This window comes from Mirounga leonina, unplaced genomic scaffold (assembly GCF_011800145.1).
Source record: "Mirounga leonina isolate KUSES-001 unplaced genomic scaffold, KU_Mleo_1.0 Mir_171, whole genome shotgun sequence".
Lineage (NCBI taxonomy): Eukaryota > Metazoa > Chordata > Mammalia > Carnivora > Phocidae > Mirounga > Mirounga leonina.
In genome coordinates, this window is record NW_023270436.1 from 18,173,459 (window position 1) to 18,187,865 (window position 14,407).

Sequence of the window (14,407 nt, forward strand, 5' to 3'; positions counted from 1 at the left end):
TTTGATACATGAGCGAACTGATCATCCTCAAGGGCTCAGAGTCTTTCCCAAGCTGGAGAGGAACCTAGGCTCAGGGAGATGATTATAAAGGGGACAGTGCTTCCTAATCAAGGACAGAGGGAGGAGTCCCTTGGCCACCCACGTGCTCATTTTCACGACAGCCATGCAGCTGAGGTCCTTCAGACTTTGTGACCTCAGAGCCAGGCAGCTAGAGTCTGAAGGTGGGCAAGCTAGCAGCCTCTTCACAAGCCACCCCAGGTCAAGGTGGCAATGCTGGGGCCTAGGCCCAGACTGAGGGTCCTGTCCCCACTTGCCTGTCCTATGGGGCCTCATCCACCCTTGGAAAGTCCGCTGCCTCCCCCAGTATGTGTCCTCATCAAGAACCTCACTTTCTTCAACTGGAAAAACACTGTGGGTACAGCCGAGTGTTTCGCCCTACAAGATGTCCCATGGGCGTCATACAAGCCTCCTGCTCACCGAGTCACACCCGCAGGCTTTTCCTACACATGAGCACAAGTCTGGACCCTTGCACACAGATTCACAAAGTCTCCTGCACACACAACCACTATTACTTAAAGATCATGACACATGTGCATGAAGCTTCCAAACATAAGCTGCTGACCCTGCACACTGTACAAACTCACACCGAGGCACCGTGTCACACGACTACGCGATCATTAACTCCCACAGACCAACGATCCTGCTCATTTGCATACACACACACGCACACGCATGCACCCCGGTGTCACCCTTTCCTTGTGGCCACATGCTCATCCTCTACTGTGCCCTTCCACGGAAAAGCAAGGGACACCGCCGAAGGAAAGGAGTCTGAAATGAATGGAGCGTGGGACATCAGGGCCCTACCGTTCTGCACAGTTGTCCTGGCAACGGAAGATGGTCATCTTTTTGTAGTCGAAAAAGGACACGCCTCGCAGGGCCCGGCTCTGGGTGTCATCCAGGTAGCAGCCGATGTACTTGGCTTTGGGGAGAGGAGAAAAGTCAGATCTGGCTGGGGACAGAGCAGAAAAGGGTTTGCAAACCAGTGGTAACCAGTGTCCTTGTGGCTACGTGGCCTTCTTGACCTTTTGGTACCAGTTCCTTCCTCTGGGCAGAAACACAGAAATGACAGACTGAAAGTCACGTGGGCTGGCAGACCCTGACCCATAAGGGCAGTGGAGGCCAAGAGAGGAGGAAGGGACCGTTCTGCGGCCAGGGTTGAGGCCAAGCCCCTGGGTTCTACTGGTGACAACTGAGCACCCAGGGAGCCAAGCCAGGGTCACTGTCCAAGCACCACACAGACGAGACCCATATGGAGACAGCTCTGAAGAGCCTGACACAGCTAACGGCGTGTTCTCATTTCTACAGGCTGCCTTAAGATAGTTACTTTTCCTCGGACATGTGGACTCGGATACCTCCGAGGATAGCCTCAAAGGCTTCCCACTTTGGTCAGTTCCAGGCACTAGCCTAGTCAGTTTGGGCCAGGGTACCTCTCTAAGGTCTAGTTCCCTTCACTGTGGGGATGAAAATACTAACCCAGTGAGGTCAAAATGGAATGATCTGCATAAATGTTTCTACCATAGCGTCTTGTGCGTAATAGGCACAAAGGAAAACGAGTGCAATATGAATCTGGCCATTCACAGTGCTGTGCAGGTACTTTACAGTTTGCTTACATGCAGGCCAAGGGGAGTGCTTTCATCCAAAGAACTTTTAAATGACGTATAAAAACCAATTGTAAACCATACACAGAGTTTTCTTAAAGTAGTAAATATGTTCTTGTACTTCACAGTAAATAGTCATTCTTGCACATGAAGACCACAATTCAGTTTATAAAACAGTATTTCCCTGTATGTTCTTAGAATTGGGACACGCGCTTTGCTAAGTGGGTTACACAGACCGTCTCGCTGAATCCTTACGATGATCTTCCAAGTACTAATATTCCCACTCTATACAGAAGAGGAAGCTGAGGCCCAGAGGGGTGAAGTCACTTGCCCAAGGAAACACAGCTGGTATGTGCGGAGCTGGGGTGGACCCGGGTGATGTGGCCGCAGAGCCCGTTTTCTGAATCCCTGCTTACTTCTGGAATCCAGAGATCCTTGCAAGGACCCAGGTGAAGTGGGAAGTGCTGGTAAGTCCATGCTCTCTGATGACTCAGCAGAGGCCCGGGAAGGTCCAGTGTCTGGCCTAAAGCCCGAGGCTCAGTGGTGGCAGAAGGAAGATTTAAGTTCAGGTCTAGGGGACCCCCAAACCAGCACTCTTTCCACTATTCCATTTGTAGGTAACGGGAGGATGTCACCAGCCCTTGCAGAGAATGACTGAGGACAATATGACGTGCCATGGGTCACTTTCCCTGGCTGGTCTACTCTTTCAGCTGTGGGCTGGCGCCCCCCTCGTTTATGGTGGAGAACGGGCTCTAGCAGAGGGTGCAGGCTCCTTCCCGAGCAATCGTGCCCCTCAGTGCCAGCCTGCTAAGTGCAGAATTTGTCAGCCCCGCTGGAGACGGGCCTCATCCTGATCACTCTGAATTTCTTTTAGAAGATGAGGTTGACTAAAAAGAGTCCAGCTTAAACAGAAAGATTGCTTCCCTGGAGTGGGCACATCAGATGGGGACAGCTGTGGAGAAGCCCACGTCCTGTCCCCGTGCTTGCTCTATGGTGTGTGGCCTTCCTGTCACAGAGGGAGTCCTGGCCCCATAACTGGGGCATGGGTGCTGTTCGCAACTGAGCTGCGGGGGCGGAGCCTCTGGTGAACTTCGGGCTCAGTAAACACAGTTCAGTAAAGGACAGAGTATCCTGGATGGATTGGAGAAGGTGGGGGGGTGAGTGGGAGGAGGGAGAGAGGAAGCGGGGGAAAGTTATTTTGGCAGCATGAGGTCTTTGCTGTCAGATCAAAAGACTGTGTGGGGAGCCATGTACTGAGCACCTACTATATGCTGTGTACTATGGGCAATTCCTTTTAATTTTTAAAAATTTTTAAAGTTTTGGGGCACCTGGGGGGCTCAGTCAGTTAAGCATCTGCCTTCAGCTCAGGTCATGATCCCCAGGTCCTGGGATGAGTCCCGCATTGGGCTCCCTGCTCAGCGGGGAGCCTGCTTCTCCCTCTGCCCCTCCTCCCGCGTGCACGTGCGCGCACTCTCTCTCTAACAGGTAATTCCCGTACAGTTAACGTACAGTGTTACATTAGTTTCAGGTGCACAATACAGTGATTCAACAATTCTGTACATTACTCAGTGCTCATCATGATAAATGCACTCTTAATCCCCATCCCCTATTTCCCCCAGCCCCCCACCCACCTCCCTTCTGGTCACCATCAGTTTGTTCTCTATAGTTAAGAGTTGCGTTTGTTTTCTTGGTTTGTCTCCCTCTCCTTTTTTTTTCCCCCTTCGCTCCTCTGTTTTGTTTCTGAAATTCCACATAGGAGTGAAATCCTATGGTATGTCTTTCTCTGACTGGCTCATTTTGCTTAGCATTATTTTTTTTTTTTTACATTCACACCCTCACAAGCTTCTTATTAACCCATTTTACAGATGAAGAAACTGATCCTAATGACAATTACACCTGCCTGCCTTAGAAGTGAGTCTGAGTTTTGGCATATGGTGTATGTTCTGACCAGTCACCACAAATGTTACTTCTGCTTTTCCTCTTTTCTAAGTAGAATTAGAAGCTATGACATCTGCCCCAAGTTCCTACACCCTATAAGCGTCTTGATTAAAATTTAAGCCCAGGTCTGTCCTCCAACTGTTTTACTTGTGGGGAGGGTCTGCTTCCTTCCGGTCCAGGATGACTAAGAGCCACATTGAGACCTGATGGGGAGAAATGCTAATGCCCCTGGATCCACCAGGCTTGAAATGAGATGTGCTATGGCTTCGGCTGGTCTCACCTAAGGGTGAGGGTAGGGGCATTTGGCTCTATGTGGGATAGTGGATCCTGCTAGATGAAATTTTGATCCTCAGAGTAACAACAGTCAGAGGATACATGTGTCCACTTTGGAGTGAAGGGGGGACTGTCATGATATCATTTGCACCTTCAAAGCACCACCTCTTCTATTTTTCTCTTAACAGACCTTACCCGCCCCTGACCTTGGCAGGCCAATTATATTGCCCCTCCCACCAGCCAGTGACTGCTTGATTGTTCCAGGGAAGGGCACATGACGCACTCTGGATTCTTGCAGATCAAAGCTAGGAGAAAGAAATCTGTTTCCCTTGGGTTAATGACACTGGCAAGTCTCTGTAAGCCCAGAGCGACCAAGAGCCATACTCCCTAGCACCAAAGTCAGCCTGTTTGGGAGCATGAAGCCAATGCAGAGGCGAGCAGAGAGGAGAGTCACAGAGAGACAAAGGGCACAAGTCACTCCTTCGAAAACTCCAGTCCCTTCCGCAGCTGGGTGACAAGACACAATGCATTTTCCTCTTTAGCTTAAGCTGGTTCAAGATGGGTTTTTGTCCCTTGCCACCAAAGTGGTACTGATTCACATGTTAATGCTCAAGCTAAGTTGCCTGAATCCACCCAGCTCTGAGGGTCTAGAGCAAATCCACGTCCAGGCCTGTCCGTTCCAAAGCTGCCCCTTCCCCCTGTAACACAGCGAGTCTCAGCTTGGGAGGAGAACTTCTCTGTCCTTGCCAGAGAGACTGCCCAGGGGAGAGGCTGCAGGGGGGGCAGGGAAGAGGGGCCCTTGGAAGAGAGCTGGGATTTGACCTTAGGTCCATCTGCCCCAAAGCTTGGGCTTTTAAATGCTGTGCCACCTCCTCTCAGTCCTCCCACCAGGCCAGACATCAGGCTTCGAGGTCTCACACAACAGGTGCTCAAAGCGGGGTGTGTTGGGGGAGATACACAGTCCCTCATGAATACCCTGGAGAAACACGGGCGTGTTACACACTTTGACCTGATGAATGGGCTGAGCTCTGTGAGTCAGGAAACAAACACTGAATCAGTTTCCTCCCTGTCCTGGGCGAGTGCTGGTGCATCCTTCCCCACGGACCCTTCCGAACAGGCTGTGGTCATCACAACTGTCATCCCTTCCCCTGGTGCCTGCCACCTGCTGACCCCATCAGTGTGGTTCCCGCCAACCCGCCTCAGTGGTTTCCCCAGTGACCTGCCTTCGGATCCTGCTGGGGTGGCACGATGTCTCCAAGACGAGGGGGATGTTAGGTATGTAATACGGGGACAAAATCACAGGCCACTTGAAGGGGGAGAAATGACCGAGTTCACACCATCTATCAGCTCATCTCTGCAACTATCCAAATATTGCTGAAATGGCAGAGTCGCCCTGGCCACACTATTTATCTCCAGCGCAGGAATCAAGGAGGGGGGAGCCCTGGAGAACGCAGGCATCTGGAATAGAGCCCTCCCGACTGCATTTTTTTTACCCCTTTCCTTTCCTTTTCAATTAATCTTCCTTTTCAAGAAATTTTGCTTTCTTTGATAAAGGTAATTTGTTAAAAGGATAACTAAACCTGAACGGATCTGTACTCCTCTTCTTTACTGTCTGTGATTAGATTCACAAACAGGGGGCATTACGTATGGAGTGCGGGAAGAAAACCAGCTCAGGAGTCAACCAGATCTGGGTTCCAGTCCAAGCTCTTGGAGGTATCATTCTCCTGCCTGGAAAGCGGGAATAACAAAGAAGGGAGATGGGTTGAATTGTGTTGTCCCCTGACCCCTCACCCCAACCAAAAAAAAAAAAAAAAAAAGGCTGAGATCCTGAGCTCAGAACTTAAGGATGTGACCTCATTTGGAAACAGGGTCATTGCAGATGTGATTCATTAAGGTATGAGCACATATCGGAGTGGGGGCAGGGCAATCAATAGGACTGGGGTCCTTATAAAAAGATGGCCATCTGAGGACACAGAGCCACAAGGAGAAGGCATGTGAAAAGAGGCAGAAGCTGGAGTTTTGCAGATGCAAGCCAGGGAATGTCAATGGTTGCTAGCGATGTCAAAAGCCAGGAGAAAGGCATGGAACAGGTTCTCCCCTGGTGTCTTTAAGAGCGCACGCCCTGGCTGACATCTTGATTTTGAACCTCTGGCCTCCTGAACTGCAAGAGAATACATTCCTGTTGCTTTAAGCTACCTAGTTCCACTACTTTCTTATAGCAGCGCTGGAACAGGAATACAAGGGGTATTGTTAAAACGGACTGTAAGTCGGCTTAACCTATACACTGAGCCTTGAAACCAGGCTTGGCACAGGGCAGAGACTCAAGAGTTATTTTCCCTGCCATCCTGGATTTTCCATCCTTCAAGAGGACCATTCCAGTGCTGTCTGGGTTTCCTAATGCAGAGAATGAAATTTTCTGCTCATACCCGGGTTTCTGTGGGGTACAAGGGATGCATCTTTCACTTTGTTCAAAGCCTACAGATCCCACAGACTCAGCTCAACAATCTCTTTCTCCAGGAAGGCACCCCCATGGCTGAACGGGATCCCTCCCTTGGGATGCCAGATCCCCTGGCCCACCACTCCCTAATGCTGTTCTAAACAATTCTCCAGATACTGTCCATTACTTTTTCAACTTGGAAATAATTTAGGCTCATGGCAGAAAAATTTTTACCACAAGGAAAATGTGCTAGCATGGGGGAAAGCAAGATACAATGCTATCTAAATACAGTATGTGCTTTGTAAATACGCACAGGAAGGAAAGAGGCAGGAGGGCAAGACACCCAGTGTGGACTGTGGCTGCAGGTGGATGAGGCTCGGGCCATTTTTATTTTCATCTCTCTTTCTATACATTTTAAGTTTTCTACAATGAGCAGGTGTGATTTTGATAATCAGGACCAAGTTTTTTTTGAACATATAAATTTATCATTTTACTTGCCTGTCTGCCCCCCAGGGGCTGTGAATGTTCCTCAGAGGAGAAAACTGTGCTTGAATCATTCCTGTGTCTCCACCAACTAGCACTGGGCAGGGCACATAGTAGGCGTGTGATGAATATGGGATGGATGGATGGATGGATGGATGGAGTGTGTTGGGGGTTGTACAGCTCAGCGGTTAAGAATAAGAGCTTAGGCTCAGACTCGGGTTGGAGTCAGCTCTGCCTCTTGGCAGCTGTGTGACATTGAGTAAGTCACTTAACCTCTCTGAGCTTCTGTTTCTTCATCCGTGAAAGGGGCTCCACTTGCTGCCTGATGGGAAGCTGAGGGTATGCATGCATAGTCCCTGACACAGACCAGACCCTCAACAGCCTGCAAAGACTGGATCTTCAACTGGAGGAGATGGGGAATGGGTGCCCTGCTGCTTCTTCCAAAAATGCAGACTGATTCTCTCCCTGTCCTTCTTCATGCCCAGGCTTCAAATTCAAACTGGATTTGGCTTCCGCACAGGCTCTGCCTATGACTAGCTGTGTCCCCTTGGGCAAGCCCCATCACCTCTATGCTTCTCTGTTTTCTTCTGGATTACAGTATCGATAATAATAGCGGACATGTCTTAAGTGCTTACTGTTTGCCAGGCTCTGTGCTGAGCACCTCCTGTATACTGAGAAGTGAGGTGCTATGATGGTTAAGGTTCACATTGCTAGTTTACTCCCTCCTCCAGCTGGACAACCTTGGGCAAGTGCCTTAACCTCTCTGTGCCTCCCTTTCCTCCCTGTAAGATGGAGTTAACAACAGCGTGCACCTCACTGGGTTCCTTATGAAGATTACGTGATGTAATAGGTACAAAGTGTTTCAGAGAGTGCCTGGCACTTAGCACACAATTGACTCATCTTAGGTAATCATCATGAGAGCTGGCTGTTCTTAAGTACTTCTTAGCCCCAAAAGGAATCGGGAGGCTCAGAGAGGTGAAGTGACCTGCCCAAAGCTGCATAGTCAGCAAGCTATAGAACGGGAAGGGGGACCCTGATTTGGTTGCTCAGAGCACAGGCTCTCCCAGGGCTGGGGGAGGTTAAAGGAGCCGGCAAGGTGTGTGGCACATCCAAGGGGCCAGCTCCACCCGGGGAAGTCAGACTTCCCACCCGGCCCCAGCCCAGCCCCGTGAGCGGCTCCTCCCTCCCCTCCCAGCCCATGATGGGCTCTGAATCCTTTACAGCTCCAGGCCCGCATCACTGCATCAAGCAGAGCCCTTGCCAGCTTCAGAGAAAAACCAAATGTGTTCAGCGTCAGGTCAAAGCAGCGTCTTGTTTTTATTAGCGTTAATCTAATACGTTGTCTTTCCTTGCTGAACTCTGAATAAGTTAATCAAGGACAGGCTGGATTTGTGTTTTCTTAATAACGCCGCCTGATTCCGAAGGCTGCCTGCTGTGAGCTCTAGGCTCTGGGCTTCTTTGTTTCTCTTCCTTCTCTCCTTACATTTTATAAAATATATCCGATGTCCAGGGGCAGAGGGGTTAGTATGGTATAGGAAAAGGCTCATAAGCTTTGGAATGAAATGGATCTTGTTTCAGGGCGCCTGGGTGGCTCAGTCGTTAGGCGTCTGCCTTCGGCTCAGGTCATGATCCCAGGGTCCTGGGATCGAGCCCCGCATAGGGCTCCCTGCTCCATGGGAAGCCTGCTTCTCCCTCTCCCACTGCCCCCTGCTTGTGTTACCTCTCTCGCTGTGTCTCTGTCAAATAAATAAAATCTTTAAAAAAAAAAAAAAAGAAATGGACCTTGTTTCAAATCTTAGTGACCTGGGTTTCTGAGTTTAAAAGTTTCCCCATTTGTGACACAGAACAACAGTGGCCTCTAACTTCCTATGTCGTGATAATTAAATAAGGCAATGAAGCACTTACAACGTGGTCTAGCCCCTAATGATCACTCAAGAGATGGTAGCTATTATTACTGCTATGGATAATAACACCACCGATTAAAGTGACCTATTATTATGAACCAGGAGATGTGATAAGCATCTTACATGTATCATTCCATTCAAATAATATGTGAAAAACAGGGTGCCTGGGTGGCTCAGTCGGTTAACTGTTTGCCTTCGGCTCGGGTTGTGACCTCGGGATCCTTGGATCCAGACCCGTGTCAGGCTCCCTGCTCAGAGGGGGAGTCTGCTTCTCCCTCTCCCTATGCCCTTTCCCCCACTCATTCTCTCTCTCTCTCTCAAAAATAAAATTTAAAAAAATCTTTAATATGTGAAAAACTGGACAGTGGCTGGCATGACGTAGGTGTTCAAGAAATGATAGTAATCGTTAGTAGTAATGGCAGTGAGAGTTCACTCTCACAACAACTGGGAGGTGTTGTGAGTGTTGTTATCAACTGCACTACAAGGAATTCATATTCTGTCTGGAACCTTGACAAGCACAGGCGATTATCACTTAACCTAAAGACCCTGACAAGGACCAGAGAAGAAGGAGGAGCATTTGATCAAGCCTGGCCAGGCGGGGGGTGGGGGGGTGGTGTTAGGGACAATTTCCTGGAGGTGAACGAAGATGAGAGCTGGAGGAAGAGTGGAGTTGACCCTTGGAGGCACTCCAGACAGAGGGATGGTCATTCATTCATGGGTCCATCCAGTCTTTCATTCATTCACCAAGTGGTACTGAGCACCAGGGCTGTGCTGGGTGCTGTCCCAGGTGCTGAATGAACAGACACCCACCCACCCCCCTCAGGGAGGGGGGAATGATGGGAATAAGACTGGCAACATCTCTGCCCTCATGGACCTGACAGTCTAGGAGGGGAGGCAGACTACAAACGAGGAAGCAAACACATCAAGAGGATGCTTCTGGATGATGGTAAGTGCCATCACAAAAATAAAACCGGGGAATATGGTTGTGACCAGGTACAAAGTGGGGCTATTGTACTTAGGAAGCCTCTATGGGACGGCGAGGTTTGACTGGGGACCCAAAGGAAGGGAGGAAGGGAGCCATGGAAAGATACAGAGGAAGAGCATCCCACATAGAAGGAACTGGCCATACAAAGACCCTGCGTTAGGAATGGGCTTGGTGCATTCAGCAAAAGGGAAGAAGGACAGTGGGGCAGGGTGTGGTGGTGAGGGGGACAGGGGGAGTGTTACAAGATGAGATTGGAGAGATAGCCACAGTAGGAGACTCTGGAATTTATCCTAGGTGGGGTGACAGTATATCCTAAGGTGTGGGCTTGTGACAAACTTTGGGGCTTGCAAACTACCAGAAGGAGTTGGGAGTGGCTGGAGAGAGAGACAACCAGGTGGGTGGAGAAGGAAAGAAAAGCCACTTCCCGATTTCTCCATCAGTGCAGCAACTCACACCTCACCCGTGCCTACAAGATGGGGTCCCTTCCACAGGCAGATCCATGAGAGTTTCCTGGTCACCTTTAAGAACCTATTATGTGCCAAGTGCTGTCTCAGTGAGCTCTCAGGAAAAGCCCAGATGGGAGGGATCGCTGTCCCTACTTCACAAACGACAAAACTGAAGCATGAGGAGGTAAAGCCATGTGCCTAGACACACGGCTGGCTGGGACAGAACTGGAATACAAATCCAAGTGCCCCAATCTGTTCTGCCACCTCCCACCTTCTCCTTCACCTCCCTGTGAACGCTGCATTCTTGGAAGAGGCAGCTTCTAGGAAATCCCCGAGGGTGGGAAGGTGGGGTCTCCTGGCTGGCTCCTGAGCCAGGTATGGGGTGGGACTGAAGCAGGGGAACGTGCTCCCCTGGGTGAGTCCCCGCTGCTAATCCCGTTTCCCTCAGTGGTGATAGAAGGGGTTTTCTAGGAGCTGAATCACAGCGGAAGTGTGACATGTGGCAGGAAACACAAAGGCTGGGGAGGTTTTCCTTCTGCCCTGATTGGTGGTGGATCTTCCCAAACCATCTGGTCCGGACTCCCAAAACGTGCGTTTGTGTTCATCTCCGGAGCTGCAGGGTTGCGGGCTCCGCCCCTGCACGCTGGGCAGACGCTGGGCAGACCTCAGCCCACTCTGGGAGATGGTTAGCAGGCCGAGTACTCAGGCCAGGCAGGTTTGAGTTCAACTCTACTGCTCTACGGCCTTGGGCAAGGGTCTCCCTTCACCAAGACTCAGTTTCCAGAAGTGTAACCTGGGTATAGGATCACGCTCCTTGCTCAAGTCCGTGGGGCCAAGCGGAAATCAGGTAAGGTACTGCACTCACAGAGGAGAGCCCTTTTTGACTGAAAGGCTAAGAAATTGCAAGGAAATATGCCCAGGGCCATGATGCCCTCCAGGAGCCATCCCCAAGAGATCCAGCGAGGAGGACCGACAGGCCACATGGTAGAGCAGAAGCTCTCACAGCCCTGGGCTCATGGTGCCTCAGTTTCCTCATCCCTAAAATGGGAATGGAGCACCATCCACGCAGAATCGTGGCAACACTTCAATACACGTAGAGGGCTTAGAAAAGTACCTGGCACACAGTAAGTGCTCAGCCGATGCTGCTTCATTTTCATGTGTATTTATTTAACAAGCCTGAGAAGGCTGCGAGGAAGTGTCAGACTTTGAACTCTGACAGATGTAGGGTCCAAATCCATGCTTGGCTGTTTACAAGCTGTGTGACCTTCGGCAAGTTACTTTACCTCTCTGAGCTTCCCATTTCTCCTCTGAAATGGGGGTGACATCGGAGCCCCTGTCATGTCGATAGTGGTAACTGCATGGCAGGTGGTTCCCATTAAACACTGAGACCTGGTGGTTTTTCCTTTATTCTTCTCAGCCCCTCCCTTATCCTTGGCCACCGTCCCTGTCTACCCCTCTTACCTCGCTCCTCCTCCTTCTCCCGGACGATCCTCCCCTTGAGGGCTCGGCTCCAGGCTCCACCGTAATCACCCAGCTTGGTCCTCTCGCTCCCGTCCTTGGCCTTGAACCAGGGTCCGTACCGGCGGGCGAGGCTCAAGGCCTCACCTGTGTCCCGGAAGCCTCTGCCCAGACGCAGGTCACCCAAGAAGGGCAGCTCGGCGCCCTCAGCCGGGACCCCCGCGGCGGGGCTGGCCTGGTTCTGGGAGACAGCAGGCTGGCCCACGAAGCCAGAATGCAGGAAGACCAGGCTCCCCGCCGTCAGGTAGAGCACCAGGAAGGTAAAGAAACGCACGGGCTTCCTGCGGAAGTACCGCTGGAATTTGAACCAGAGCTTGGCCATAGCAGGATCATTCCGGACTGGCTCGCTGGGGCTCGGCTGGTGGGGCGTTGGGGGGTGGGGGTGTTCAGGAAGAGGAGGGAGGGGGCTGTGTTTCCCAAGCTTCCCTCAGGGATGGAACCCCTGGGGGTGTGCAGCCTTCTTCCCTCTGTGAAGGTGAGGGCCGAAACCAGAGTGGTAGGCCAAGTCTGGCCCTCCTGAGGTCAAGGCGAGCTTCTCTGGCCCACAAAAGGGGCCCAACACCCGGGAGTTGGTCCCATTTTCCTACATCTTGTTCTCTGCGTCAGAGAGTTCCCAAAGAACTTTGACCATAGCAATCGCAGGAGAATTCCACCGGCCACCAGCACTGCGGCTCGCTTCTCGCCTCTTCTTGGCTCCTCAGGCCTGTCAGGGCTGGATGATTTCACTCAGGGCGGTTTCCTGGCCCCTTCCCCAGCTGGGGGCCAACCTCAGTGTGTCCACCTCATGGAAACAGAAGCTGGCAGGCTTCCATCGGCTCAAGCATTAAGGCTCGGGGCTGCCACCTGCAAAACAGTATGGACACAGATTTAAGAAGCCCCTTCACAGAGGCCAGAGCTCAAAAGGTTCCTGAACCTTCTCAAGGGGGATGCAGAGGCCCAGAGAAGGGAGGGGACCAATGTCCTGAAGCACCCAGCAGTGCTGGGTCTTCTGGAATCCCTGCCTTTTTTCAAACCACACTGGGAATTTGGGGGCTTGACTCCTACAGGGCCCACATTTTGGGACAAGCTTTATCTTGGACAAGCACAAGTTCTTATGCCCCGCATTTCCTATGTATTTGTCAAATATACACAGATTCATGAATTAAAATAATTTTAAGTCCAAAAAGTACCTTCTAGGGTCCTTGCTGAACTGCCTGATGGACCTGGCTGATTCTGAACCAGATGAAATTCATACCCCCCCCCCCGCCCCGGGAAATACTTACTGAGCCCCTACAATGCAACAGGCGCTGTCCTAAGTTCTGGAGAGAAGTCCCTTCCTTCACAGGGCTCACATTCTAGAGTGGGAGACATCAAAGCCCTAGCCCCTCTCCTCTATCCAAGGAAGAAAAGGAAATCAGGATTATTTAGCCACAGAGTCACTTGCTCTGCATTTACTTAGCATCTACAGTATGCCCAGCTTTGTGCCAAGCCCTCCACGTGTATTACTCATTCATTCTTCCCAGTGTTCCTAAAGGAGGTAACAATTTCCCCACTTTACAGATTAGGAAACTGAGGCCACACAGCCAACCCAGAGTTGGGATTTCAACCCAGGACAGTCCAAATGCAAAACCACAGCTCATAACCACTGCCTTTGTGACTCAGCTTTGTCCCACGTGGACTGGATATCAGCTGGGGGTTCAGAGAGAGACCCTGAGGCAGCAGCCCGTCTCCACTGCCTCCCAGCGACCAGCGGCTCACTCTTTGACAGGGGGCCCCTCAGAGTGTGGTCCAAGGAGCATCCAATTCATAATCACCTGAGAGTCTGGTCAAGTAGGAAGATTCTGGATTTCTCCAACCAGAATTTCTGGTAGAAGGGGAAACCTACAGGTGTAACGAGGTGCCCTCAGGTAATGGTGATGGGCACGGAGGGCCAAGGGCACTGCTTTATGAGTAAACGTTAAGGATCATTAGCCAGGAGGAAAACAGAATGTAAATTAGGAAACAGCCTTCTGGCCGATGTGATTTCCTATTATCACCAGCAGGGGGCCTCGTGACAATCTTGGCCAATGCACAGGATTAACTGGCAGCCAATGGAGGATCAGAATGGTAACAGCCCCTCCTAATCCAGAGCAGCAGGGGAGGGTTTTTTTTGTTTTTTTTTTTTTGTTTTTTTTTTTAAGATTTTATTTATTTATTTGAGAGAGAGAATGAGAGAGAGGAGGGTCAGAGGGAGAAGCAGACTCCCTGCCGAGCAGGGAGCCCGACAGCATGGGAGTTTTAACTGTGGTTCAAGGTAGATTCCGTCGGTCCTCCATATGCCATCCTACTCATTCCAGGACAAAGCACTAAGCACCTACTGGGCACCAGTTATTGTTCTAGGCACTTGGAATAGATCAATAAACAAAACAGCCCCAAATCCATGCTTTTGTGGAGTCAAACCACCTGTTCATCCATGGATTCATCTATCTGCCCATCATCCTTTAATCCATCCATCAGTCCACCTACTCATCCATCCACAGACCTGTACCTCTGAAACAAATAATCTATTATATGTTTTAAAAAAAATAGTAGGAAGGGAAAAATGACGGGGGGGAATCGGAGTGGAGACGAACCATGAGAGACTATGGACTCTGAGAAACAAACTGAGGGTTCTAGAGGGGAGGGAGATGAGGGGATGGGTTAGCCTGGTGGTGGGTATTAAGGAGGGCACGTACTGCATGGAGCACTGGGTGTTATACGCAAACAATGAATCATGGAACCCTACATCAAAAACTAATGATGTGCTG

General features: G+C 50.7%; 1 protein-coding gene across 2 annotated transcripts in view; it reads right to left on the reverse strand.

The window, feature by feature from the left end:
• WSCD2 (WSC domain containing 2) overlaps window positions 1–12,506 on the reverse strand; it is a 52,137-nt gene extending 39,631 nt beyond the window's left edge. For both annotated transcript variants that reach the window (XM_035017235.1, XM_035017234.1), the window contains exons 1-2: window positions 11,586–12,506; window positions 865–979 (exon numbers count right to left, since the gene is read on the reverse strand). In XM_035017235.1, the coding sequence (XP_034873126.1) occupies window positions 865–979; window positions 11,586–11,964 (494 nt within the window). In that variant the 5' untranslated portion in view covers window positions 11,965–12,506. The remainder of the gene's footprint in view (window positions 1–864; window positions 980–11,585) is intronic.
• Window positions 12,507–14,407: the final 1,901 nt, after the last annotated feature.